Below are 24097 nucleotides of genomic sequence, written 5' to 3' on the forward strand. Positions count from 1 at the left end.
ACTATTGTGTAAACTTAACCACCTGTGGTGTTTGTGTTGGACATCAGGCCCGATGCATGTAATTTTGTATGAGATGTCGAGATTAACTGTTCTATGAGAGATATGCATGCGCACTTGAAATATGGGGAAAAAGTGCCCGGAAATGCCGACTTCTCGAAAACAAGCCTCAATGTAGCCCTCTTAGTCGAAAGCAGCAAGTATCAAGGGATCGCGACTCGGAAGGCGTTCGCCTAGTAAAATGCACTCTTGAGAAATGCTTTCCGTTGAACTTCAACGCGCGGTTGAAATTTCGAAAGTGCATCGCGAGACCGGTTGACATTTACATAAACAACCGATGTGCATGCCATAAATTCTCGTTTAAAAGCGAACACATGTTTTGAACTCATTCACACTATGCCCACGAGTGCTAACTAGTTAAAAAGTTCACCATCACACCACTCCCGTGGGCGTAGTTAAAGGCCAAACGAAGCGAGGTGTCATGTTCATGCGCTGAACGCTTCAAACCCGGACAGAAAATGTCACCCACGCTGACTGTGTCTTCAGCGTCCCGCAGTTTAGTTCACAGCAAACGAAACTGAACACCGATGCACACAGCTGAGCGGCTCGACGCACGAGATACCGCACACAACGGCACAAACCAAAGAGCACAAACCCGACGCGAAATGGCCTTACGCCAACTGGCCCGCCCGGTTGGAGCGACCGAGAAATCTACATGACAAAAACGGAGCGTGTAGCGGTGGGGCAGAGCCCAGCCCACTAATCCCGCGGTAGCGGCGGTAGTGCTGCGGAGGCCATGTGACAGCGAAACCAAAAACACGCGATGTTTATAAAACGCCGCCAGCGGTCACGTTTAAATTTAACGATCCCCAGTAAACACGACAGGAGCACGGCGATCAGAAGCGCCATCAAAAACAGGCACGCGAGGTCCTGCCCACTCACGATCCGTCGTCGTGAGGACCAACACCCAAACCGGCGCGTTCGTTCCGACTTCCGTGTCATCAGCGCGCTTCTCTCGGAGACGCGCGCGGAAAACAAACAAATAAAGCGAAACTGAATTCCAGCGAGACCGCATCGACGCGGTGCGGTCATACACGAACAACAGTCAGAGCCCGGTTTTCGGAGGAGCGCTATCTGGGACGCGAGCGTTACAGCACACGCGCGTAACAAGCAGCCCGCCAGCCCAGCCTGCTCAGCTAGCCCTACTCCGATAGCAGACGGTGAAAGTTTCCCAGCGCGCGACGCGCGTTACGAGGAAAGAATCGATGGCGCGTGTCGCTCCGGCACTCACCGTGGTTGTCACCGGGCTTTCGGGTATTCCACTCGCCATCGAAGACAGGATATCGGCGACGGAGAGCCGCAGATCGGCCGACTCGCTGTTCGTCGTAGCGCAGTACATGGCGACTCTGCTAGCTGCCGCGCTCCAACGACGCTCTTGGCGGGCACGTTCGTAGGCGACCGGAGCAGCCCGACTAGTACGCGGAGCCCGGAGCCAAGCCTCTCGTGGTGTTCCCGCTGTGGCACCAAACGAAAGGATGAGTCATCCGCGGTGCCCGAAGGTTGAGGGAAGCCCTGCCGAAATTCTTCCCAAGCGGTGACATCATCCCCCGCCTGGCTAAAAATAACCAAAAAGCACGACGTCAGAAGTCGGGTCACGTGCTCCGCGCAAAAGTACGACGTCGCAATGAAGTGCGCTGACGTCGCCCACGTCATGCGGTTCTGCTGGTTCCGCCGCGCCCGCTCAGTGCAGTTTCGTACTCACCTTTTGCAATTTATCGCGCGGCAGGGGCTGCGGCACGCTCTCGTAATTCAAGTAGTTTAGCCAGGTTTACGAAAATTACAGCAAACGGTGTTTTAAATGGTGTTAAGCGCCTCGTCTGCGTTCATGCCCATAAAAGGCAAGCTATGATTCACACTTACACGTCATCGAAACGTGCGGCCGATGCGATGTCTCACGGGAAGGGACAGGCGTTACCGAGAAACGGGGAGGGCTCAGGCTGGCTCCGAGGGAGTGGTTTAGAAATTGGTTCGGCCCCCAGCGAGCGGGCCAAGGCTGGCGAAGGCCACAGGAAGCAGTTGCGTGCGGCATGCGTTCGCCTATTTTTCTCAGAAGTGCGAGAGAGCGCCGTTCTTCTCAGAGACAAGAATCAATTTGCGATTGTGCACCGTTGTCCTTCGCTCTCTCGCCGCCGCCGCAAACGGTACCCGCCGTACACACGACACCGTTCCTGCGGATTGCGGGCATTCTGGAAAGTTGCGCGATCCTTGTGAATGAATGAGTCATCACCACGCAAGACGAGTTGTAGTACGTGAAACTTTTACTCAGCGCTGAAACATCGTACACAACTAAAAACAGGTAGGCATGTTCGAAAGCTTCGTCAGTGAGCCACACAATCGAAACATACCGTGTGATCTTGTTGAGAAAAACATACTACACGGCAGGCGCTCCGTGTTAAAAATATATACAAAGATCATAAATGCCAACTGGTCCTCTTTAGCGGCCTGTACATAAATAAATACGAGACGTCAGCGACTACACGAGCCCTGCATTGGAGAGCAGGGTATGTTAACTCAATTATATCCTGCCACTCTAGTAGGCAAGAATAAAATTTGAGACCAATATGTGACACTTTTTCACGCCAGTAACAAAAGCTGCATAAACTACATCCACAGCCTTCATAAACGAGCATTTGTACATATCTTTGTGTCCTAGTTGCTGTGCATGAATGATGGACACCTGCGTCTGCCTTTCACGACATTGTCACTGGGGCATGTGCTATTCAACGCAGAGCTCAAACTTCTCAATTTCCTCGAACTCAGCCGCCATCTTGTCCGCCCATTCTTCAAAAGCTTTCTGAAAATAAAGCAAAGCAAAAAGAAAATGAATAACTTTACATTAAACAACAATGTTTGGTATTTTACTTCGTTTCATGCATCAGGTTCAACACTGCCAAAGCTAGCGCTCTTGTTTGCGCTGCCTATATCCACGATCAAAAAGTAGTGCCCTCATTGTGGCAAGCGAAATATAATAAATTCTTTGCATGTATGGGTATTACATGCTACATTTGTCATGAGCTTGATTAAATGTGCTCTTATTGCTGACGACACGCTGTCGCTTTCTTGTGCCTTAGACCACTCGGCCAAAAAACAAGCGCGGAGTAACACGCCCCCCTTTTTTTTTCATGCGGGCGTCTTTCGTACCTTTCACAGTGTTAAACCTGATGTATGAAACAGAATATAGTTATCTACGGAGTTGTACGTAACGCATTACAAGTGTAACTGATTTTGTAATAAATCATATTTTCTCTGAATTTTTTAATGCAGCGAATGCTTTTTGCTAAGGGGCAACGTTTTCAGTAATCCAATTATTTTATCAGTAATTGATCACCAGTAATCAGTTACTTTTTATTCAAGAAACAAGTTGTAACCAGCGGTAAAACTTCGAGAACCTGAACTTGGTGGCAAACAGTAGTGCTACTGCAGAATATTTGTTCACAATAGAGAGACAGTGGTCAGGCTGCGGAACAGCCACGCATGTTAGGATGTCCGGACATGCAAGCCTGAACGTCCTGTATTTGACTTGCCCCCTGTTCGCAGGTCCGCATTTCTTCACAACCACACAGCAGAATATCATGCTTAGCTAGCTTAAGGGTTCGGCTCCTCGGAGTATGAACAACAGCAAAGCGTGGCTCTTTGCATAATTACACGCTGGTTCACAAAGTAACTCCACCAGCGATGCTGTAACTCCACCAGCGCATAACATGAGAGGGTCTTCAGTGGCGCTGCTGATGCTTCCGCAAGAAAGCATAACAACAATGGTGATGAAAATTTGGAAAAACCACTGCCGGTAGAAATTAACCGCATAAGATTTGCAACACACAACAGATCACCATAGCCGCATCGGCTCATCATAGTCTGCCTTTGTCTTAAGCTGGTAAAAGTGGGAAGGAAAACAACGTATTAGTAATCGATTACTCTTCTGTAATTGTTCAGTTGCTTTCGGGGGCTGTAACTGACCACTCAAATCCCTCACATTTCAGATGAAGTAATTGTAATCAGTCACTTCTTCTGTGTAACATGTACAAGGCTGATTATTATGCAATAAATTATGCAGTCATTAGCAAACTGGTTGAACATCAAAGTGTGACTGGTAGTTCATTAATATAAATGCTAACAAACACAAGAGACAGCAACAGTCCCAGCATTTAACTTTTGCAGTGCTCAGAAGGTTAGTGTGCTATGTGGGTGAGCCATTCTGGTTGTGAGTTATTCTAAATTTCTCACAAAACATTCCATCCATTTAAGTAAGCTGTGCTCACTGTTACATTTGTTTAACTCTAGAAGACGGTGACATGTGGCATCTAGCGTTGTTTGGAAGTTAAGAAAAGTATACTCGGTGAGAGAACAACAGTGAGTGAGTGAGAGGGAAAACAGACAGACTGAAAAATAAATGAACAACTAAAATGAAGAGACAGAACACGAAAAAAAAGGACAGAAATCATTCTTTCGTGTCGGTTTGCAATCTGATAGACGTTTGGTTAACCCATTCTGCACTGCCTTCCCTGTATTAGTCGAATCAAATTACCAACAATTGTGCCCCCTCTTACACACACACACACACAAGCGCGCGCACACACACACATCCGCCGCGGTGGCTCAGTGGTTATGGTGCTCGGCTGCTGACCCAAAAGACACGGGTTCGATCCCGGCTGCGGCAGTTGAATTTCTTTGGAGGAGAAATTCTAGAGGCACGTGTACTGTGCGATGTCAGCGCACGTTAAAGAACCCCAGGTGGTCAAAATTTCCGGAGCCCTCCACTACGGGGTCTCTAGCCTTAGTCGCTCTGGGACCAAACACGCACACACACACACACGCACACACACACACACACACACACACACACAAAGCAGCAAGTAAATCAAAGGTCATACTAATACCATAAACTTCTGCCTTCCAAATGACAGCTTAAATACACTACGCACAACGGTACACATTTCCACTTTTTTAAGGCATTCAAACTCTCCAACGTTTCTGCAATGCCGTAATGACATCTGAACTGAATACTTCTGAAAAACTTGATATAGGAACAAGATCCGTAGCTGAGCCAAACGACATTCGGTTCATTAGCATCTGAAATGCCCATGTAGCATGGGTGTAAATACCAACTGCTGCGTCGCTCAGAGAAAATCGAAAAAAAATTCCCCTGCCTGCAAATTAGAACCTGAATTGCTGCGACTAGGACTCCACAATTTTCCCCTACTGGTTTATCGTATACCGCAAGTAAGAGGCTGCATGCAAGATACAAAAGCGGCATAAAATCACCTCAACAACATCCCAGAGTTCTTCAGAGTCCTTCATGACACCTGTAACCTTTAGAGAGCCCTAAGTTTTCCTTAGCTGGATGATAAGGTTATACGCAGTCGTGGTCTACACTCAGATAATCCTTCAGGCACTCACTTATTACAAGTGCAGTTGTTTGAAAATCCAGTGTTGTAAAAGGAGCGACATCACACACAAGTAATCTAGAGGGACGAACAAAAGATTTCTTTCATTCTTCACTGTTGTACAAATCAACAAGTCAAATCTAACTCCTGTAACTCCTGGTTGCTATTGCTTGTATAAATTTTCCCACAAATTCATCTGTACTATGACACCCATTTCCTCTGGCCTCCACACAGTCCCCTTTACTGGAGCCCAGACAGGCAAAGAGAGAAGGGAGAGACTACAACACAAAGACTGCATGCAACACACATAAGTAAAAGTGAAAGAAGCAAAAAAATGCAAAACCAGAAATGAATGCAAAAAACGTAAATGGCCAGTGCATGCCTGGATGTCCAACTCACATCTTCTCGCTGGTTCTGCTTGTGAGCCTTGGGCTTGAGTGGCGCCTTTGTTTTTTTCTCTCTGGCCTCACGCTCCGCCTCTAGCTTGTCAAAAACTTCGTCACGGTCGTCCGTCGCAGGTGCCTCGGGCTCTTCAAACAGGTTGACAGCAAGCGATGGAAGCCTGCTGCCCCGAGAGTATGTGCGCTTGACCTTCTTAACTGTCAGCCTGGGACTCTGGCTTGGGTCCTGGCCCTAGACAGCGGAAGCACACACACCAGATCACAGAGTGAGACACACCATTATCATCATCATCATCATCGGCCTGACTACGGCCACCGCGGGGCAAACGCCTTTCCCATCTCTCTCCAATTAACCATGTCCTTTGCCAGCTGCAGCCAACCTACTCCCGCAAACTTCTTAATCTCATCTGCTCGCCTAACTTTCTGCCACCCCCTGCAACGCTTGCCCTCTCTTGGAATCCACTCCGTTACCCTTAAGGACCAGCGGTTGTCTTGCCTTCGCATTACATGCCTTGCCCAAGCCCATTTCTTCCTCTTGATTTCGACTAGGATGTCACTGACCCGCGTTTGTTCCCTCACCCACTCTGCACTGCCCGCTTCCAATCTCTTAACTTAAGCACACATGAGCACAGACTCTGGAGCACCACTATGCATTCAGCAGGCATGACTTCACTACACAAACACATAGTGCACGTCCGGCACTCAGCATTGCACTGTACTCCCTCCCTTTGCGCCCGTTTGCTTCCCGACGCAGCTTTGGCAAGCTTTCCTTCTTTTGCTATCCTCCTTGCAGAAAAAAATAACATTACGACGACGCGCCACCTATCGATACTGCCGTGAAATGAAGTGCTGTGGCCACCACTGGCACAGCAGACGAATGCGATGTGCCAATGAGGAATTGTGAAAGAGATGACAACCACAATGAACGCCGTGGCGCATGAGCTTGTTCACACAGAAAGCATCCAGCGCAACAAGCCCTCAAGCCGCTGCAGCTGTGGTACGGTGAGAGCTTTCTACCATCGCCAAAGCCAAATCCGAGCACCACCTATCAGATGCCTCACAAAGCTTCCTCCAATGTAGCAAAATTGATCCCCTTCTATCAGCGGAGCCGGTGGTGCTGTAAACCTTACTCCACGCACCAGGTCAAGCCAAGGAGGCTTGTTAAGGGCAAAGCAAAAGTTGGATAAATAATGCTAGAGTTGTATAATTAATACTACCTTGTGCGGTGTGATATATACCTCGCCACTGGTGATGCTTCCATGTGCTGGGGGTGAGCTATTACGCAAGTAACCCCTTTTAGCTGCTAAATGCTACCTGCATCACACTGGCCAAAATCCACCTTCTAACGCCGATTCTCATGCGATCAAACTTGTTTTAATGTGCTTTGCATCTCACTTGATTCATCAGACTAGTGCTGTGGTGTCAGGCGAGAGAATAAATCAGTACGCAACCCACGCTAAATGTGCATGTTCTCGCCAAAGTTTTCGAAACACGTAAGCGGAGAAGCTCAATTTTCTTCTGCTTGGAAGCGTGGATCGTACCGAGAAAGGCACTCAGCACGTCTCACCGGGAACAACAGAATGCACCTTTCACTTCAGAGATACATGCTTACACCACGAAGAGATAAGCTTTTACACGGTTTCCATGTTCAGAAAAAATCTGCATGCACCTGTAAATGAAGCCCATTTTCATATCTACCTAATCCTATTGTCACGTGCCGCACCCCACATTGACGGACACTGAAGTGCTTCTTTGGACATGCTGCGCGCGCTACAAACTTGGTACACATGTGCGATTCCGCAACCGCACGTTGTACATGGACCAAGTTGGGCTTCGTGCGTTACAGCAGAACACGGCAAGCGCAAACACCTAAACAGGAAAAGTATGCGTGGCTCTGATGCCTGTACATAACCAACCTAGAGTAGTGAAACCTTTCACGCCACAGGAAATGATATGATGTCGGCTCGATCAGCACCTTTTCGCCTTCAAATAAACATTGAATCCCAGGCTGGCCTGATCCTGCGCATTATCATATCTCCTAAGGGGAGTGGGTTAGTGAATGAAGTGCCACATTGCAGCTTACTAAGCTCAGCGCACGTACAACACCAAGAATATGCTAGGGAGCACAGAGACCAAACGGCGTCAACCTCTTCCGGGCAACCATTTTGAATTTCAGCGCAGCACCTACAGGCTGCGGATATTGCGAATATGGTGCATGATGTCCCCAAGAAGCGGTGCGATTGCACTTCTAGAGTGAAGAGCTGTGAGTATGCTTAAAGGGACAGTGAGGAGAGCTCTATTAATATTTTTTTTATAGCAAAATCTGATAGTTCGGCATGTCATGGCTTTGTTGCCACTTGGCCGGCAGCGAAAGATGCATTTATTTCTAAGAAATTTGGATTCGAAGTTGAAAAAGTTTTTCCCGCCGCTCTGATTCAAACTTGGGATTCTCCTATAACGACACAGGACTAAGTGACGTGAAACATGACGTGAACATGACGTAACACAGACTCCGTGATTTATGGCCGCCAGCAGTGCGGCCTAGCAGCAGCCAAAATGAAAGCTACCGCCGGCCGCACATTGAAGGCATCTATCGGCTATTGCGGCTGTCGCTACAGTCGCTTCGCTTACATTTGCACTGGCGTTTTGCCAGCGTTACGATGGATCTCGTTCTCGAAGTCGTCAACGAAGTTCTCGCAAATAGACACCTTTAGCATACCGTGTACCTTGTTACCGCTAGCGGAATACCGGGAGCCCGCCTGCGGGCCGGTGAGCAGGCGCTGATTGGTCCCGATCCTTCAGGCACACGCGTAGCTGCCGGGCACGTGGCGCCATCTAGCGACGTCAAGGAGATTTGCGCATGCATTGGCTGCGCCTCAGTGATTTGTGGCTTCTCGGGTCCTAGAGTTGCTAGGACCATTGGTTCTAGCAACACTGCTTTGTCCTATGACGTCATCACGCTTGTACTTGCGAGTTTGGCCTGTGGCGGCGATACCTGCATTTTGGCTCTTGCTCTTTTCTACATTACAATAGCGTTGTTGACAGTATGAGTGGCGTTTCTGTAATCAGGAGCTGGTATTCTGCCAATACAAGCCAACTTCAATTTCTCCTCAGTGTCCCTTTAAGGAGAGAGTGCAAATACCGTATTCACTTCTGTAATTTGCGTAGGCCTAATTTATTACCAGGATTTACGAAAAAACTCGCACATTTTGAGCTCCCTACTGCGCAAGCACATCAGCGTGCACGCAGGTGTGCCCAAGGTAGGCTTCATAAAATCGGTGCAGCTGCAGAAGGTGAGTGAGTGGTGTTAAAAGAAGTCCCTGATTCGTTTGTAAATTAGTGCTGGTAAAGAAAAGTCAATTGCACGCCGGCGGTTGCTTTCCTGTACGAGCGGCAAACTTCCGGTAGCCTCCGGAGTAGCCACGCCAGAATCTGAAACTACCCAATCATTGGCTGTTCTGTTTGCTGCTACTCAGCTGGTCGCATATCAGGCCGCTGTTTTATCACCTTGTATCTCCAATTGCCTCCGAATGCTGGCTTTGTGCCTTATTGTTCCGCATTTATTGCTTTGAGCTGCACACGCACCATCATGCGGAAAACTACATAACGAGGGTGTGGGGCGGGCTCGGGGGACGTGGGGGTATGCGTCGATTTATACTTGGAGTCAACTTTTGTTTGGCAACCAAAGGGCGCGAGTCGCGGAGTCAACTTACATGTGATAATATATTGCATACGTTGTGCATTACGACCTTTGTAGAGTTTTTGAGGACCTGTTCGCGAAATCTCCACGTAATTTGAGCACTCCCTTTTCGAGGCCTTAATATCAGAAGAAATTAAAGCGAAAATTAACTCAAGTAACTGTGGCAATACCATTTGTGATGTTCTCATTCACTATTTTTTTTACGGCAGCAAAGAAGGTGAGGATGTGAAGATGGATGCACACTGTGGAAGTCCTACTGTTTCCTCCCAATCCCCTCATACCACTACGCTTCCAACATAAAAAGACATTTTTGAACCACAGTATAAAAGTCCATGAATCCGGCATATTTGTCCTCGAGTGCAAGGAATTCTTGTAAGTCTGTTTTTACTGAACTGTGTAAGAGTGAAATGGTGGATTGCAGGAAAATTGTACCATGGTAGTAGTGGGCCATGTCTTCGGGCAATGCCACGTAATAGTACGCCCAGTACACCAAGGTTCTGGCACATCTCTTGAAATCGCAAGACCAGTGACCTGGTAGCTTGAGATTTGTTGGTGAATGCTATTCTAGAAGGACACTTTGTTACACATGTGCTTTGGTAGAGATCTCAATTTAAGGGCATATGCACTAACCAGAGTGGTTCTTCGAATATTTTTTTGGTATGACAGTCTTGCACTCCCTGCGAGCTCAACAGCATGCATGCAGGTGTGTGCAAGGCAGGCTTGGGAAGATCGGTGTGGCAACGTTGCCACGTGCAGTTGCAAAAGGTGAGTGAGTGGTGTCAAAAAAGGTCGAAAATTTGTCTGCAATTTACTTCCGGTAAGAAAAAGCTAACTGTGCGCCGTTTACCCGGCTGGCTTGCGCCGGCGACCACTTTCCCGCACGAACTGCTGCAAGAGCAGACTTCCGGTAATCTCCAGAGCATGCGTCACGCCAGAATTCGAGACCACTGAACCGTTGGCTATTCTGTTTGCCACTACTCAGCCATATGTGAGGGTGCCATTTTATCGCCTCAAGTCTCTATCTGCCTCCGACTGCTGGCATTGTGATTGTATTGTTCCATGTTCACTGCTTTGAGCTGCACATGCGCCATCGAGGAACTACATAACACGGGTCTGCGGGCGGGCGTAGGCGCGGGGAAGGGGTGCATGAGTCGACTTACATTTAAAGTCAACATTTTTTTGGCCAGCAAGGGGCACGAGTTGCAAGGTCGACTTATACGCAACAATATCCCATATACTACATTCCGCGTTATGACCTTTGTAGAGATATTTAGGACGTGTTTGCAACATATCCACATAATTTGCACACCCCCTTTTTGGAGCCTTAATTTTAGGGGGAAAAAAAAAAGCGCGCAAACTCCACAAGTAAACACGGTATTACATTCGCCGCTCATCCCCCGTCCTTTCTGCCATCCCTGCCTTCCCGTTTCGGGCCCTCTTCCCGCTGTGGCGTGTTCACCTCTCTCTACCAGGCATTGTCCGATCACGTACACTGGTCAAAGACTGTGGAGTGTTACTAGGAGCCATACAGCAACGGCACAGCATTAAGTGATATCCAGAGCGATGCAACTGCATGGAAGCATGAGTACATGCAGAAAAATGTGAATTAATTCAGAAGTCTTTTTTTTTTTTCTCAGATGTTTCTCAGGAAGCTATAGAGTAATACTGGTTAGGCCAGGGAGACTGGTAAGAGACATCTGCGAGATGAGGTCGTGATTCAGTGGTCGCAGACTTTGAAAATCACACCGAAACTGTGAAAGCCAGACTGGGTTATGGAAATAAGCGCTACTTCTAGCATGTCTAGCCTAATATGTCAGTGTTTCGGGATGATTCCACAGCAATGGAGTTTCCTCTTCAACACAAATGTTCCCCGGATCCCATGAATTTCGTTTCAGTGGAGTTGAACTGTCTAACAAACCAGCAAGAGAAATTGGTTACGCGCAAGCTCGGCTGTGCCACATTACTTGACATAACGAACAAGTCTATGCCCCTCACATAGCTCACTACAAACAGGCTGCGCAACAAAAGGGAATCCTTTCCTTGTGCACCTCTGATAAAATTCACTCCTCACCCTCCGTCTTCTTGATCTTTCGCTCGTGTGATGGATCCCAGAAGATGCCATGGTGGCGTCAAACAGGCTCAGTGACGAGTCAGCGCTATCACTCAGGTTGACCGGCTCACAAGGCGTTCGCTCCACAAGGTCTGCAACTGAAGCATAGAAAGAAATATGAGCTAAATAATTGAGTAAACACCGCAGTGCACAACAATCTACTGAGGGCTAGAAAAAATGCAGCCATGCACTGATCGGTTGGTGGCTGCTGTGACAAAGAGTAGAATGGGCAAGAGAAAAAGAAATAAAAATAAAACTGCCCAGCCCTCAAGCTGCTGTGACAGCGGCGTCATCTCCTGTAACCAGAGGAATCAGCTTTTTTTTTTTTCTCTGCTATAGTGTATAGCTAGAACAGAAAGGGCTTCACACACCCAATCAAACATATGGGAGATGTGATGGGCCATTGCCGCTGAAGCCTTTGGGTTCCCCCATGAAACTCCCACCATTAAGGGAGCATTCGATGGTGCTCTACAGGTGAAGATTAGGGCCCGGAACTCTAGGCATTTGCCTAAACATGCCTATAAATGCCTAAACGGAGGATTTTTGGACATGCCTGCCTTTTTGTCATTTTTTTTTGTGTCATTGGTAGCGAGGTGCTGGAAGTAGTAAGTGAATATGTCAACTTAGGGCAGGTAGTGACCGCAGATCCGGATCATGAGAGGGAAATAAATAGAAGAATAAGAATGGGGTGGAGCGCATATGGCAGGTTCTCTCAGATCATGAATGGTAGCTTACCAATATCCCTGAAGAGAAAAGTATACAACAGCTGTATCCTACTGGTACTCACCTATGGGGCAGAAACGTGGAGGCTAACAAAGAGGGTTCAGCTTAAGTTAAGAACAACGCAGCGAGCTATGGAAAGGAAAATGATAGGTGTAACGTTAAGAGATCGGAAGAGGGCAGAGTGGGTGAGGGAACAAACGCGGGTTAATGATATCCTAGTTGAAATCAAGAGGAAGAAGTGGGCTTGGGCAGGGCATGTAATGCGAAGGCAAGATAACCGCTGGTCCTTAAGGGTAACGGAGTGGATTCCAAGAGAAGGAAAACGTAGCAGGGGGCGGCAGAAAATCTAGGTGGACGGATGAGATTAAGAAGTTTGCGGAGATACAGAGGCCGCAACTGGCAAAGGACAGGGTTAATTGGAGAGACATGGGAGAGGCCTTTGCCCTGCAGTGGATGTAGTCAGGCTGATGATGATGATGTACAGCCTTTGTCAAAAGTTTAGAGCCCAGGGGGTTTGCTTCTGGGCTGCATTGCTTTGCTCGTAATGCGACCTCAGCGTCCCAAATCTCCTGAAGGTAAGAAGATTTTTGGTCCTGCTCCCTCCGATGCGTAGGACTTCCACAAGTGCTGCAGGAGCGCCACAATAGTGCTTAGAAGCAAACCCCCTGGGCTCTAAACTTTTGACAAAGGCTGTACTTAACTGTGCTTGTTGTAAATAAATGTCTAAATTTGGCTTTTCTGTCCTTGGTGCTGTTTTTCAGTCTTGAGACGTCTAAGAACGGTGAAAGGCGTGTGCCGATGCACGCACAAAAGACACAGGTCTCGCCAAACGTTTTTCTCGAAGTGTAACTGGCACAACCAAAGAGGTTATATAAGCCCCTTGAGTGTGACCCGACACCCAATGCGGTGCTGTCCAGCCGGGGACCATCGCCTCAATGTGCCGAATGTGTCCAGCTCTCTTTTCCCCAAGTCGACGTGCTAGTATCTAGCACAAAACAGCTGTTTCTTAAATCTCTGTCAAGAATTGCTGTTTTCTGCTCCACAGCACCTGACATTCCTCTGCCGCCAAAGCCTGTTTTGACTCGATAGGGGAACATGGATAAACGCAGCAGTATATTATACACGGCACTTTGAAGTGGTCAAATCTGTCTTCGAGGAAATCGAGGATGAGGCTGCGTGTGATCAAAGCAAGAGCTATGTTCGAAGAGGCGAGTTTTTAATGACACCTGACATACATCAGTGCAAACTCCTCAACACTGATGGAAAGGGTGGCAAAGTTGGAAAAGGTTGGACTCTCAACACAGGAATCATTGAAGGCAGTCGAAGAAGTACAAGCAGCAAACTAGAAGGAAACGACGCTACTGCCTCTACGAACATGCAACAATTGGTAGAAAAAAATAGAGGCCTATAAACAGTTTCCGAAATGAGATACCTTTTCGCAGAGACGATACGGCCACATCACCTGAAGGCCTGGGCCCCTATGAACTCTCATGTTTTAGGTACGCACCACTAACTTCATGTGACGTCGAAAGAAGCTGTTCAGAGTACAAAGCTATGCTCAGCGGAACCCGAAGGAGCTTCAAGCTCGAAAACCTGAGAACGTGCTTTATTGTGGCGTGCCTGACTGTCAAATCTTGTACTGATAAATAAAGTGTATTACTCAAAGCGCCTAGTTCGGCTTTATAGCGCCTATTTCAATATTTTTTATTGCCTAGATGCCTGCCTATTTCGGGGTTCTTTAGTGCCTAAATTTCCTGGCCCTAGTGATGATGTGCTGATAGACACCAATTTCTAATAACAAGATGGATGCAGCGGCTGTTTTATAGCGCGAAGGGTTTCTGAGAGCAAGAATGTACGAGGGTGCGAGCCTTACAGTGCACCCAGCATTAATAAAGGACATGCAGAAATGCAGTCCATCATGTCGACAAGAGACAGTTCCACTAGGATATGCTTTACAACAGTATCAGCAGTGCCCTGACCAGTGCATCCAGCATATCCTAAAGTCTCCATCTCCATGTGCTCCCGAACAATAGAAAGATGTCAGCTTTTTACGGCAGTTGGCCAGCGGACAGTTGGCACAAGGCAGACATGCTGAATGTTGGCTTGAAACCAGTTACGTGCCAACAGACAGCTCTCGATGCAGAGTTCAAAGGGGAATGCCAGAAATGTTAAGAGGCACCGACACAAAAGTGCTGGACAAAGAGCAAGAGCGAAACAGTGTCGAGGAAGCAAGCAACAACACCTGACTCTGTGGCCGTAAAAACAAAACTCTGGCCTACAAATGCGGCACATGACCATGGAAGTGCTGCCATATCCTCCTGAGGCACACGATGTATTTTGCCAGCAATGTTTTTTTTTTTTTGTTTTTTTTTTTTCAGATGATGAGGTTATGATAATTTGTGTGCATGACCGAAACATCTTTTGATGCATGGTGGACTTCTGAGTGCATGATGGAGACGTCCAGAACACAGGAAATTTCCAAGACACATAAGAAAATTAGAGCCCTCGTCTCTCCAATGTGGTTCTCTCTTCTCAGTAATGTTATAAGAGCTAAGATGTGCTTAAAAGTGCTTTACTGCACAAAGAAATGTGTGCAACTCGGCTCACTGTTTCTTTTTTTTTACCACATAGGTAAGACATGCTCGCACTAACTCCCACCTGTTTGAAAGCTACTCAGAAGGTGGCAGGAAACAATGCAACTGTGACCACACTCATTTGGTGATAGCACAGGTTTTAACCCTTTGAGGGTCGAATTATTTTGAAGAAAACTTTCCCAGGTGGTCAAATTACTTTATTGTGGATCTTGAATCTACAAAATGTATATAATCGAGAATAAATAGTAAAAAAAAATTAGGAACAGTACTTTGGTGACAGCATCACTCACAACTGGAAAATGTTCAATAGAATAGAATAGCAACGGTGATAAGCAAGCTAAGAGCAGCACCAATAAAGATAGAAATCAACTTTCACCGCCTCTGCAAAACAGTGCCTACAAAGAGAAAACACGTTTTGCGCGACTCCGTTGCGATCCCGCAGCGGAATCGAAACTGCATAGGCGCGTTGCCACAGAGGGCGAGAATACCTCGCGAGCAACGGTGATAAGGAAGCTAAGAGCAGCGCCAATAAAGATAGAAATCAACTTCGGCAGCCCCTGCAAGATAGTGCTGACAAAAAGAAAACTCAAATTTCGCGCGACTCCGTTGCGATCACGCGGCGAAACCAAAACTACAAAAGGGGTGTTGCCGCAGTCTGTGGCGCCGCGCTAAAGCTAGACATAAGTTCTGCTTATCTCCGCAAGAAGGCAGCACAAAATTCAAACACTTCTTGTAAGTCCTAAGAGGTGGCAGCACCCCCCAGTGAGCACGCATTGTTCTTTTGGCGCAAAATTTCAAACGGAAGATCGAAACCGTACCCGTACGGCAAAGACCTTGCGGGACAGAAAACCGCCGCCGTACATATACGGCAAAAACCTTCAAAGGGTTAAAAGTGGCCAAGAAAAACTTTCTAGAGAACCAAACCTTTTTCTGTGGCTGCAGCACCTGTGGTTCGCCGTCCACCATATTGGGACAAATCTATCACTGCCTAGTCTCAGCAGGATGCAAAGAGTGCTCCTGGGTGGGTCACTACACACGCAGGCACTGCCCACAAACCAAACTTGCTACCGCTGAGCATGAGCTGAACGTACCTGAAGGCAACTGTTGAGATGGTGTGCTCTCGGGCATTGATGTGACGACATGCGCGGGGGCCACCTTTTCAGGTCTCTCCCGAGAGTTCCGCAAGGTGCGACGACAGACGGGCTCTCCGATCGGGCTCACGGCCAACTCGAGCACTTCTTTCCTGGTTTCGTCTGATGGTGTTGATGTCGCCAGATGATGTCTTTTCTTGCCCTTCACAGAACTCCTCGTCCTTGCGGGCTGCACCAACATTTGCTCGTCAGCACAGACAAAGAAAGGCACACAAGTGAAAGGCGCCACATCAAGGACAGGCAAGATTGGTGCACAAGGCCCATCAAACACTGCTGCTCATTCAATTCCCACGTTCCTTTTTGTCTTGCCAAAGATACTCCGCGCGAAGGAAGCAGCACTCAGTAAGGCTCTCAGTTAACCACTACATTAACTTTGCACCATTATCATCTACAAGAAGTCATCACGAGCTAAATTTGATACCATATTTTGCACATACTAATTTGTTCAAATTCAGTTTTTTTCCCCGTTCAATAGAAGCCTGGAATTCTCTACCTGGATCCATTCGTTCATCTCCAATTAAAAGTTTTATAACTGCCATCGAAGACACATAATACCTGAATATTCCTAAAGTGCCATTAACAGTTCCTTTCTTGTTTGGTACTTTTTGTGTGTTTTAACTTTATTGTGCTCACTTTGTACATTTTGTTGTATTCTGTTACCTTTGGTATTTTGCTTTTTGTTTTCCCCACTCCTGCCATAGCGCATATAACTGCGCTGCAGTATGTATAAATAAATAAATAAAATAGTTTGCATGAGGCTTCTGTTCGGCCGTAATGGCTTTGCTGACATGCTCCGCCTCACCATGAAAGAAAAAATGCCACCAGAGGCCAATTTTGAAGCGAGATAAGGAAAATAGCAAGCTCATAAGCACACTTCTAGGGCTACCTGTACCTACCAGCGGATCGGCAACGGCAAGAAGAATTGTGTTAATCGGAATGAGAACTCCAGAATATTGCTAACAGATTCAAATGGCTCAAGCGTTTCACACAGTGAATGTCCAATACTACTGAATTAAACATTTGCAAAAAACTTCTCCCGAGCTATTATCTTACGATTTCCATTGCTTCCTATTCTGAATGATACAATCCAATTGGAGTGGTCATCCACAATGTCGTCAATTCCTCAAAAAGTTATTAGTTGTCTGGCATTACCAAAAAATTCCTTAAAGGGATACTGAGGCGGTTTTCGAATCAGCTAACCTTCTAGGGTTTTGATGTAGTGTCATTGCTGATCACGTCTGTGAAATTATTTTTTCGATTTTGGCTAAAACAGTGGCGCAATCACCAATTAAAAACGCGATGTTTAAATTTCCCGCGCCCCGCGCGAGCGCAGGAGAGGGGAACAGCGGAGAGGGAAACCTCGTCCATGTCGGCCAGCGTGACGTCATGTTGAGGAGCCGGGGATGCTTCGGCGCACCCGAGCGCGCTTTCAGCGCGCGTTGTTTCTCGTGCTGCATGCGTTGTTCCTCGTACTGCGTGCGTTGCGACGTACAAAACGTGTCAGCCGACCTTGAGAATCAGATTCAACAGGTACTACTCTGCGTTCGTGTCCACGAACAACTACGGCCGCGACTGTGTCGTCTTCCACTGCTTTCCGCAAGACCACAAGCTCGCAGCTCAACCGCTCGCTGCTGTGACGAAGAATTCAAGCCGATTAAAGGAAGCTTACTCTGCTCGAAACACTTTCGTAAGAGCGGCTACAGGCAGAGCTTGTCCTAGTGTGATCTCTGGAGATTTGTGTCGAAAAGGCACGGCTGAACCATGACACAGTTCCATCGATTTCCTCGCGCATAAGAGGCGTGTCACCATTCCGAAGAAGCGCCTCTTTTAAAAGTAGAAACATGCTCACTTAGCCCCTGAAGAAACCTTATAGAGGCTTAAGCATATGTCGCTCACCTCAGCTTAGATGCGGCCAGACCACCTGAGACGTGCTCAGCAAGGCTCGGTTAGTGATTTTATACTCGGTTCGACGTGTCCAAGCAAGCAAGCAAGCAGAGCAAAGCACAATAAAGCAAAGCAAGCAAGCATCGAAGCTCTTCATATGCGGCATCTCGTTTAATCCTAGCTAAGCAATTAATATGAAAGCGTTCGACGTTGATTTCGGATGCAAATTTATGAGAGAAATGAATGCCAACTGAGTTTTTGCAAAAAAACACCGCAACCTTACTCGGTTTCTTCATCAAGTTGTGGCAGCGGGCGAGTTGCAGCTAGCTTGGCTTTTAAACACACATATAGTTGGCAACTACTTCACTGAGCCTAAACTGCAAATCTAGGAAGGGCGTACGTTTCCGAGGCAGCGATTAATATTTTCTGGCATCTGCTGAACGCGCCAGGAGTGAAGCGTATTTGTGCGCGTATTTGGCTAGGTTTCCAGCGCACCATGATTGCGTCACTATCTTGTGGTCACATGCCTCGCAGTGCTTGGCCACTGCGCTTCGCTAATTTTGACACCAACTTTGTGCTCCTTCATCGTTCACTTGAAATACTTTCTTGCCCCAACCTGCAACGCCGGGTACTGAGAACAGGATTTACACAGTGCTTTGGGCCTTTTCTTTAGGATGACGCTCTTCCGGGCGAGCCAGGAGGCGTCCGGTGGTGGTAATTGACTTGAGTATTGTTCGCACCCCTTCCTTTCCGAGAATACGAGCTGATGTTGTGCTGGCACCTTTTACGCATGGTCTGTATCGCGTCTTTGACGCTGGCGTATGCTTGTGCTAGGCATAGAATTTTTTGCTTGTGTCTTTTTTGGTTTCAGGCGATACGTGGAATGAGCAAACTGTAGTATCCTTTTCTTCGGTGGTCAGTAAAAAAAAATAGTCGCCGTATTCGCTTTTACAACGACACGGAAAGCTGCGATCTGCCCTCAACGCAGCGCCGGATCCGCATCGGCAGCTTCTCCAGTCCTCAAAGTGACGTCACGACCTCTCTTGACCAATCACGGGCGGCGGCGCGCCGCGCAGCGTGCCCCGCGGCACAGGCCGCATATTTCGGCTAAAAAAGGCAATTCGCGCTTGTTTTTGCCTTATTTGGATGCGATATTCCAGTGTACAGCATCAAAAACTATAGGATGCCGCTGCCAGCCCGATTTTCAGAAAAAGTGCTTCAGTCTCCCTTTAAAGGGACACCGAGGAGAAATTGAAGTTGGCCTGTATCGACAGAATACCAGCTCCTGATTACAAAAGCACCACTCATACTGACAACAAAGCTCTTGTAACGTAGAAAAGAGCAAGAACCAAAATACAGGTATCGCCGCCACAGGCCAAACTCGCAAGTACAAGCGTGATGACGTCATAGGACAAAACAGTGTTGCTAGAACCAATGGTTCTAGCAAGACTAGAACACGAGAAGCCACGAATCACTGAGGCGCAGCCAATGCATGCGCAAATCTCCTTGACGTCGCCAGATGGTGCCCCGTACCCGGCAGCTACGCGCGTGCCTGCAGCATTGGGACCAATCAGCGCCTGCTCACCGACGATAGGCGGGCTAGCGGTATTCCGCTAACGGTGACAAGGTACACGGTATTATAAAGGTGTCTTATTTGCGACAACTTCGTTGACTACTTCGAGACCGGGATCCATCGTAACGCTGGCAAAACGCCGGCACAAACATAAAGGAAGCGACGGTAGCGACAGCCGCAATAGCCGATAGATGCCTTCAACGTGCATCCGGCGGTAGCTTTCTTTTCAGCTGCTGCTAGGCCGCACTGCTGGCCGCCAGAAATCACGGAGTCTGCGTTACGTCATGCGCACGCCATGTTTGACGTCACTTAGTCCTGTGTCGTCATAAGAGAATCCCAAGTTTGAATCAGAGCGGTGGGAAACACTTTTTCAACTTCGAATCCAAATTTCTTAGAAATAAATGCATCTTTCGCTGCCGGCGAAGTGGCAACAAAGCCATGAAATGCCGAACTATGGGATTTTGCTTTAAAAAAGATATTAATAGAGCTCTCCTCACTGTCCCTTTAAAGGGAGCCTGAAATCCTCTTGATAGCCATATTCATTATTCATTCATTGTTATTCTGCTTCTTGAGGCAGGCTGGATGAAGTGTTGTAGTGAACTAAAACAACATAGCAGCAATTGTGACAGTTTCTTTTTATTCCTCATGCAACCTGTACTGAATGGTGACATCATAGCCACTGTTTAGCAGTTAAAATTGAAACGCCACGAGAGAATTCAATTAAATATTATTTAGCAGACATAGGCAAATACGAGGGTCATCCCAAAAATAAGGTCTTGAATCCTTTTAGAAATAGAAAGAAATGTATTTTTTTCAACAAGCGATACATCAGTTTTTTCAACAAGCGATACAAAGCCACAGAGAGTACCATGTATTATGTACACAGCTGAAAATCGCAAGAATAGTAGCTAAGAACATGTGCAATGTTTTGTACATTAAAATTTTTTTTGTAATAAATTTGTGGCTCAGTGCAGCAGCTTATTTTTGTTTTCCTTGCATTCTTCCTTTTTGTGTTAACAGCATATTTAAACAATAAATCTTTGAAAAGTTCTGCGCACATAACTCTGGCAACTTTTTTGTTCGGAAGTAAATTCAATAGGATACAGTTTGATGTATTACAATGCGCAGTGTATTTAGCACTTCTCGAAGAATTAATTTTTATTTGAAAACACTCAAAATCGGTCATCTTTTCATGGTAAGGAAACAGTTAACGTCCCAAAGCAATACATGGGCAATGAGGAACAATGCAGTGGAGGGTTCCGGATTAATTTAGAGTACCTAGGGCACTTTAACGTGCATTTTCTTATTTCACCTCCATCAAAATACAGCCACCCATGATTGGGCCTTGGGATCGGCAGCCGAGCATCAAAGCCACTGAGCCACGGCGGTGGGCGTGCACAGAAGCCATGGCTATTGTACCTCAAAATTATCCAGGCAGGCTTCTGGATTTTGAATTAAAGATTGCACGTAACCACATCATTTAAATGAAACACCTTCTAGAGTCCCCTCACTTCTTAAGTCTTAACTACAGGGAGCTTAGAGTGAGCCTGCCTCCTCCGCACGTTTCGCTCAGTCGCGAACAGGCTACCATGTGGAAGCAAACGCAAACACGGTCGCAGCCAAACCCGAGGACATATTCCAATATCTTTCCCAGCTTGGTAAATCCGTACTGTCAGCTGTGCAGGCGAGCCTGCTACCTTAGCCCACATAATCTGGGACTGCATGGGGAATCCGCCTCCGGCAGATCTAGTCACATCTCCCACACTGAAAAATGGGAAGCTATTCTCGCCAGCCCGGACCCGGGCGTACAGTCCAGGGCCACGGCAAGAGCACAGGAGGTTGCCAACCATAGAGTTTCTTACTATTACCTAGAGGGAAAGCTGGCGGCGCTGCACTTCAGCCACCATGGACGCTCAAAGCATCATGGGGCGGTGAGCTACTTGTTGCGGAACAGTTGTAGTTTTTTAGGAACACGGAGTGTCATTACTAAGATGTTTCATTCCAAAAACGCTGTTCGTGTGTGCGCAGACGACTTTCGCGCGAACTCAGTGTGCAAAAGCCATAGTAGTGAAAACGCGACGACACACGACGCCAATAAAAGGTTTTACTGTTCCGAAATGCCATTAAAAAACCTCTTAAAGTTTCTAAGCAACAACATTTTTTTAAAAACATATTTACTTTTAAAAGTGCGCCTGTTAATTACAAAATATTAGTTTCTTTAGTGTTCATCACTTGGCCAATAGGAAAGCTAGTCATCTCTTATTTTCGGCAAACTTTGCACTTAAATGCTTTTCTGCTCGTTTGTTGCAATCATTAGACAAGATATTGAATGTTAGGACATTCGTAGTTATCAAACAGCTTTATTTTTCTATTATTTTTTTGGCCAAAAGTTGTAGTTCTGCAGTCAGTAGCTCACCGCCCCATGATGCTTTGAGCGCCCATGGTGGCTGAAGTGGTCTCGAGGGGTCTCCATGCAAACTCCCATAGACTGGTTGCCAGCTTTCCCTCTAGGTAATAGTAAGAAACTCTATGTCGCCAACAGACTTAAATCTGCCGGCCACCTGGAGCGGCTGAAGAACCCAAGAAGATCACCAACCTCTTGCTGACAATAAAGTTTTCTCTCTCTCTCTCTCTTTGCTGACATGCCTTATAGTATGCATCCTTCAAAAACATGCAACTTTGTATGCCTGCTGTAGAGGTAGATGAAGTAAGATAATAAAAACAAAGGGGCCACTTACCGTTTCAGCCACAATATTCTCGATTCCGCGAAGAACATTTCTGGCGGGTTTTTCTGCAGGGGATAGAAGAAATGATTTTTTCAACAAACAGCACAGCACTACATTGACTTCTGAAGCATCGATTAGCCTGCAATGCAGACGATGTGCCTTATGGGCCATTGTAACCAAATACCGCATTGCTGGTTGGCCCTTCTACATGTGTTTAGAACCCTGCATTTGCAGTTCTAATAAGCTTCGAAATTTGGGGACTTAAGACTGAATGCTATTTTTTACATGCTCAAAACATGGCATATTTCGGTCTTCCAGGAAAACATTTTCAGCGAAGAAGTTTTTGGGTGCCAAACACAAACAGAAAATTGTAGTTTCACAAATATTAACCTTTACCGAAACTACTTTCATCTGGAAGGCCCTTATCATGCATGCAAGAATTATATCATTACTATAAACTTTTACTCTAACAATGCCCGCCGCGGCGGCTAAGTGGTTATAACGTTCGGCTGCTCACCCAAAAGACGCGGGTTCGATCCCAACCGCAGCGGTCGAATTTCGATGGAGGCGAAATTCTAGAGGCCCGTGTACTGTGCGATGTCAATGCACGTTAAAGATCCCCAGGTGGTCGAAATTTTCGGAGCCCTTCACTGCGGCGTCCCTCATAGCGAGTCGCTTGGGGCGTTAGTCCCCCATAAACCTTTTGCAGCAGCACTTCACGGCGTCCGCTGCAGTCACTGAGTTAAACAGACGCTACCTGTTCACGTCACTTGACGAAAAAGAAATTGCCGTCGCCAACAAACTGCGGTGCCAATCTGCCACAACAACACTTGTGACATGCCAGCAGTAAAGTGGTTACGGTTTCACAGCTAAAATTGGCTGTTTTGTTGACTTCTGTTGAATGCGAAAAAGCCACGAATTAGGAAACTGAAAGCAATGCCGCGTCTATACAAGGGCAAATAATTAATATGGCAGACTTTATTAACCACAAGAGCTACCGCGAGGGCATAAGCGATACTCAATATTTGGTTACCACAGAAGTATTCACTGACACTTTCCAGAACAATCGATTGTAAGCATTAAAGCCGTCGGGGTTGTACAACTGTCACAGCGCACAGAAAAGCGCGTTAAATGATACCAGAGAGTCCTCGGTAGCCGAAGCTGTTCGTTACACCTTCACTACTACGAAGTTTCGGACGCTAAAAAATGGACAAGTGTGCGGCGTCTTGCCGAAGCAGTCGCCATCTTGCCGTTGACAACCGCACAAAAATCGGGTACACATTTAAATTTTAAGAGTAACGGACAGCTCTCTGCGTACACGTTATGCCGTTTCGGTTAACAGAACTAGTTGGCACTGCCAGAAGTCAAGTTTCGCTCACCTGCATTGGTTTTCGCCAAGTTTCTAGCGCGTCTAGTCCGCAGAGGCATCGTGTGGCACTCGCAAACTTCGCGCGTCCGTGTGTTCATTGGCTTGTCTCAGCTTGCTTTAACAAAAACAAAATAAAAACAATCATTAACTTCTACGCTGCCTTGTTTTTCTTGGTTTGTTTAAAATAAACTCATTACGGTGTGCTGCACGTTCATTTAAAACAATTTGATTATCTGTTAGTTAAAATCAACGTTTCTAGATAAAGACAGTTGGGAAACTGCGCCGGCGAGCCAGGGAGCAGAGCGGCCCCACGCGATCGCCGTCTAGGCGGTGGCGCTGCGGTCGCTTTAGGATGAGCGCGTCGTCTGCTACTCCCAGCTTGAGGGTTGCCGGAAGGAGATGGCTCGCGTCCGTTAAAAAAACAA

At 46.9% G+C, this 24097-nt stretch overlaps 2 protein-coding genes across 2 annotated transcripts in view; both read right to left on the bottom strand.

The window, feature by feature from the left end:
• Window positions 1-1637, bottom strand: part of LOC149332603 (uncharacterized) — a 92238-nt gene extending 90601 nt beyond the window's left edge. Inside the window, exon 1 of the mRNA XM_089558223.1 lies at window positions 1289-1637. Within this exon, the coding sequence (XP_089414349.1) occupies window positions 1289-1396 (108 nt within the window). The 5' untranslated portion in view covers window positions 1397-1637. The remainder of the gene's footprint in view (window positions 1-1288) is intronic.
• A 655-nt stretch (window positions 1638-2292) lies between these two features.
• Window positions 2293-23921, bottom strand: LOC149332604 (uncharacterized). The gene is made up of 6 exons (XM_089558227.1): window positions 23683-23921; window positions 22316-22368; window positions 16061-16289; window positions 11614-11750; window positions 5841-6074; window positions 2293-2851 (listed from the first exon to the last, which is right to left on the bottom strand). The coding sequence occupies exons 1-6, from the start codon at window positions 23768-23770 to the stop codon at window positions 2774-2776; spliced, it is 819 nt and encodes a 272-aa protein (XP_089414353.1). The 5' UTR covers window positions 23771-23921; the 3' UTR covers window positions 2293-2773.
• Between the last annotated feature and the right edge of the window lie 176 nt (window positions 23922-24097).

Source organism: Amblyomma mixtum, chromosome 8 (genome assembly GCF_055824585.1).
Source record: "Amblyomma mixtum isolate Tamu chromosome 8, ASM5582458v1, whole genome shotgun sequence".
In the NCBI taxonomy this organism is placed as follows: Eukaryota; Metazoa; Arthropoda; class Arachnida; order Ixodida; family Ixodidae; genus Amblyomma; species Amblyomma mixtum.